The sequence below is a fragment of the Octodon degus genome, unplaced genomic scaffold (genome assembly GCF_000260255.1).
Source record: "Octodon degus isolate 3935 unplaced genomic scaffold, OctDeg1.0 scaffold00334, whole genome shotgun sequence".
NCBI classification, from domain to species: domain Eukaryota; kingdom Metazoa; phylum Chordata; class Mammalia; order Rodentia; family Octodontidae; genus Octodon; species Octodon degus.
In genome coordinates, this window is record NW_004524910.1 from 1,048,900 (window position 1) to 1,052,437 (window position 3,538).

Sequence of the window (3,538 nt, forward strand, 5' to 3'; positions counted from 1 at the left end):
TGTCTTTTCAGTAAATAGGAGGAGAGGTTATTTGAGGAGAAAACAAGGCCATTGTGGGGTTTAGAAGAGATGTGGAATAATCCCTGAAGGGAATCAGCCAGTCATGAATCCAAGATTTGCAGGGCTCAAGATTTGCAGGGCCTTGTTGGAAGAGCCGCTGTAATCAGATAGTGTGGATTTGTATCAAAGTCATTTGGCATTATTAGATGTCTTACTAGCAGTTCTCAGGCCACAGGGAGAGGAAACTTCAACAAAAGACGATGAGATTTGTCCCATCTGGCTTCTTGAGACCAGTGCTTATCAGATCTGGGGGCTAGGTGAGCTGGGTGAAGAATTTTTGGTACAGATAGGCAGACTATGGAAATGACTAGCCTCAAGTTATGGGGAAGATAGGGAGACAGATATTGCTTAAGAAAGGTGATAAACCAGGAAAACAGAGAGTTATTAAGTAACCAGTGGCTGGGGAAGAAGAAATTCGAGGTTGAGTGAGTAAGTGGGGCAGTGGCAAGGTCAGAAGGTTGTGGCCAGAGGAAGGAATTTCAGAGCTGGAGATCTTAGAGAACAGAACAAACATATTCCTGGGTAAAGATAAAGAGCCGAGCTGTGGCTGTGCAGCTGAGCGGCTGGAAGGAAGTGGAAGCAAAGGCTGTGAGAGCTGAAACCAACGTGAAGCTGAAGGGTTAACGAGGTGGATAGTGAGCTGTGGAGCCATCAGCAAAGATGTTGAAGCTGCTGAGGAGACGGAAAGCACCTCAAGTATGTAGAAAAGCTATTGGTGAGAAGACAGATGCCTCGTAGGGAGTGGGGGACTATCTTGCTCTAGATTGTGACATAACTGAATGGCACTCGCTGCCTTAGAGTAGAAGGTAGAAAGGGATGATCAGGGGGGACAAATTGTGGTCAGAAAGCTGTCCTGAAGAAGGGAGAGAGGGATTCTGCTAGCTGTGTTTGTTGAGAACAAAGTGTTCCCCAGTGCTGGTGACTGGTAAGAGGGAGTTACACGGTGCAGAATCCAGGAGTCTGTTTATCTTGGAAGTAGAAGGATCAATAAAGATGTAAGATATTTAATTCCTGTTAAATTATGCATTTTAGAAATTCTAGTACAGAGTAGTATCTAGGAGCCCTGCAGAGCCTGGGGATCAGAAAGAATAGTTGAATTGAAAGGACCTCTGGAGGCGGACTCTTAAGGACTAGGACAGTAATTGTTAATGACAAAGTTGAGGGGAGAAGATCATGAATGATAGAAGCTCATGTTGATAGAGGTAAGCAGGGAGAGAGTAAGGAAAAGCTTTATTATTAGTGAACTATAATGAATTAATCAAGCTCAGGTTTCTAATTAAAACTGCAGTGTGTCTAACCGGAATGCCGACTTGGACTGTTAGCATGACCAATTCGAACACGGGCATGACTAATGGAAACAGCTATTGGAACCAATTACAATATTATCCTCATCACTTGGAACTTTGGAATGACCAGTTACAACCTGGCAATTAAAACAGCAAGAGGGATTTTTGGCAGTAGTGGAAATAGAGTGGACTCATAGGTTGGAAGGGAGAAAGACGGATCCTGAGGTTATTCTGAATTCTACCAAAGCAGCGTTTTGAGTGCTCGTCTGTCGGCAAACTGCATGAGTATTATCCTAAGATGCTCAAGTTGTCAGCGGGGGCTGTGTTTTTATTGGTCACATCCTTTGGTGCTGGAATGTATATGAACGAAATCTCATAGAGGAATTTTTTTCTTGGGATTCAATACTCTAATATACATTATACTTCATGTCTAGCTATTCATAATACTTTGTGGTATAGTCTTCTATGGTTTTCTTCTTTTTTAAGTATTTAGTACAGGGTGTATAGGGTCTCACTACACAGATCAGACTTGTAGTGATCCTTCCTGATTTTTGGTCTCCCAAGCACTGGGATTACAGGCACTTGTGACCACACCCAGTTTCAATGCTGTCTCAGCATGCCTTGGGGGCAGGGCCAGCATGACAAACCAGGGATTGAACCCCTGGCCCCTGCATGTGCCTAAGTAGGTGCTTTAATCTGCTGAGCTATCTGGCTGGCTCTTTATGGTTTTCTTCTTGTAATTCTGACTTCAACTTCTTTGCCTATCTGCTTTAATTTTTGTGATTTATTTTTGAGCTGGGAATATCTATTTTGCAAATTACTTTAGATCAGTTTTGGAACAAGACAGTTAGGTGAAGGAAGGGAGATACAGAGAATGGGGGTAGGAATGTAGGAGAGACTAAACAAGGTTGTGTTGGGGGAGGATTAGATCTTAAAGTTTTAAATTCTCAAGACTAAAAGAAGTGGTTGTTTCTGTGTGTCCTAACCCCTGGGGTAAACTGGGCCGTGATCTGAAAGGGTATTTCCTGGGCTCAGTGAATGCTGATTACCCTTTGAAAACATGTACTTTTAAAGTTTCCCCTTAAAAAATTCTTGGAAGCTTTCTCCTCATTTGGGAAACAGTCTGATACTTTAGACAGAACTGAGTTCTGGATTCCAACATCCTGCTTTGAAAATTAACTGTTCATGATTAGCATGTGTCGTTGGCCAAAAGCTCTGTTTACGCCCTTCAGGCCCGTTTCCTCGTCTGCAGAATCAGGACACTAACATTACTGCCAAATCCCTGTGAGGGTTTCTTAGGAAGATGATATATGTAAAAGCACCCAGGAGTCAGTCAGCACATCCCAGTTCTTTGTTATATTGGACACATCCATCTGCCTCACCCCTTATAGCCAAGCATTCCACAGTCCTGGCAGCGTGGCGCTGCTGCCTCTGCCCTAGCTTCTGCCCCAGTGTCTAGCTGGGCTGGCTCAGGAAGGGCTGTCCTCCCCCACCCAGCTTCAGCAAGGTCATGTGCTGAGGCCCTAGATACCTGTCCTTTCAGCGTAACCCATCCACGGCTTGTAGCCCACTTTTCCGAGATACTGATGACCTCTGGCCTGGAGAATCACATATTACAAATCAAACCCTCTGTCCTATGTGGTTTGATTGATGATCCGAGGACAATTGTAAATTAATGAAATTAGAGCTGTTGAGTCAGGATGTTGAGGTCACTGTTCTGGTACCAGGGGTGTGTTGCCCAAGAAAGTAGAAAATGTTCAGACGATGGCAGGATATTGTTTGTTTTCCATCTGTTCCTTTGGTCTCGTTGCTCTGCTGGTTGCCATGTACATTTTCCTTGCTGCAGGGATCTGACCACCACATGACATTGCCATTTACCACGGAAAGAATTGGGAAAGTTGCCTTGTACTTAGGGAAATGCTTTTGGTTTTTGAGGTCCTTTATAATTTTCTTGCTTATGTTTCATAAGCATATATTATATGCATATATATATGTATATATGTATTGTTTGTATGATCATGTTTGTAGTACCTGAAGTTTAAAATGAACATAACACAACTTGTTTCTTTTCTTCTTTAGAATCCCTTTCCTTTCTCTCTCCCATCTCCCCTTTTAATTCCTCTTTTCCTACATTCATTCCTGTTGATATTATTAATCTTAGCTCATGATCATAGCATATGATCTTTACACAT

General features: G+C 42.9%; 1 protein-coding gene across 22 annotated transcripts in view; it reads left to right on the forward strand.

The window, feature by feature from the left end:
- Nucleotides 1–3,538, forward strand: part of Ppfibp2 (PPFIA binding protein 2) — a 148,678-nt gene that overhangs the window by 95,468 nt on the left and 49,672 nt on the right. The window contains exon 1 of one of the 22 annotated variants that reach the window (XM_023708154.1): nucleotides 540–756. The exons of 20 other annotated variants lie outside the window; for them this stretch is intronic. In XM_023708154.1, the coding sequence (XP_023563922.1) occupies nucleotides 721–756 (36 nt within the window). In that variant the 5' untranslated portion in view covers nucleotides 540–720. Of the gene's footprint in view, nucleotides 1–539; nucleotides 757–3,538 lie in introns of those variants that run through there. One more of the 22 variants, XM_012513136.2, reaches the window with a different exon arrangement.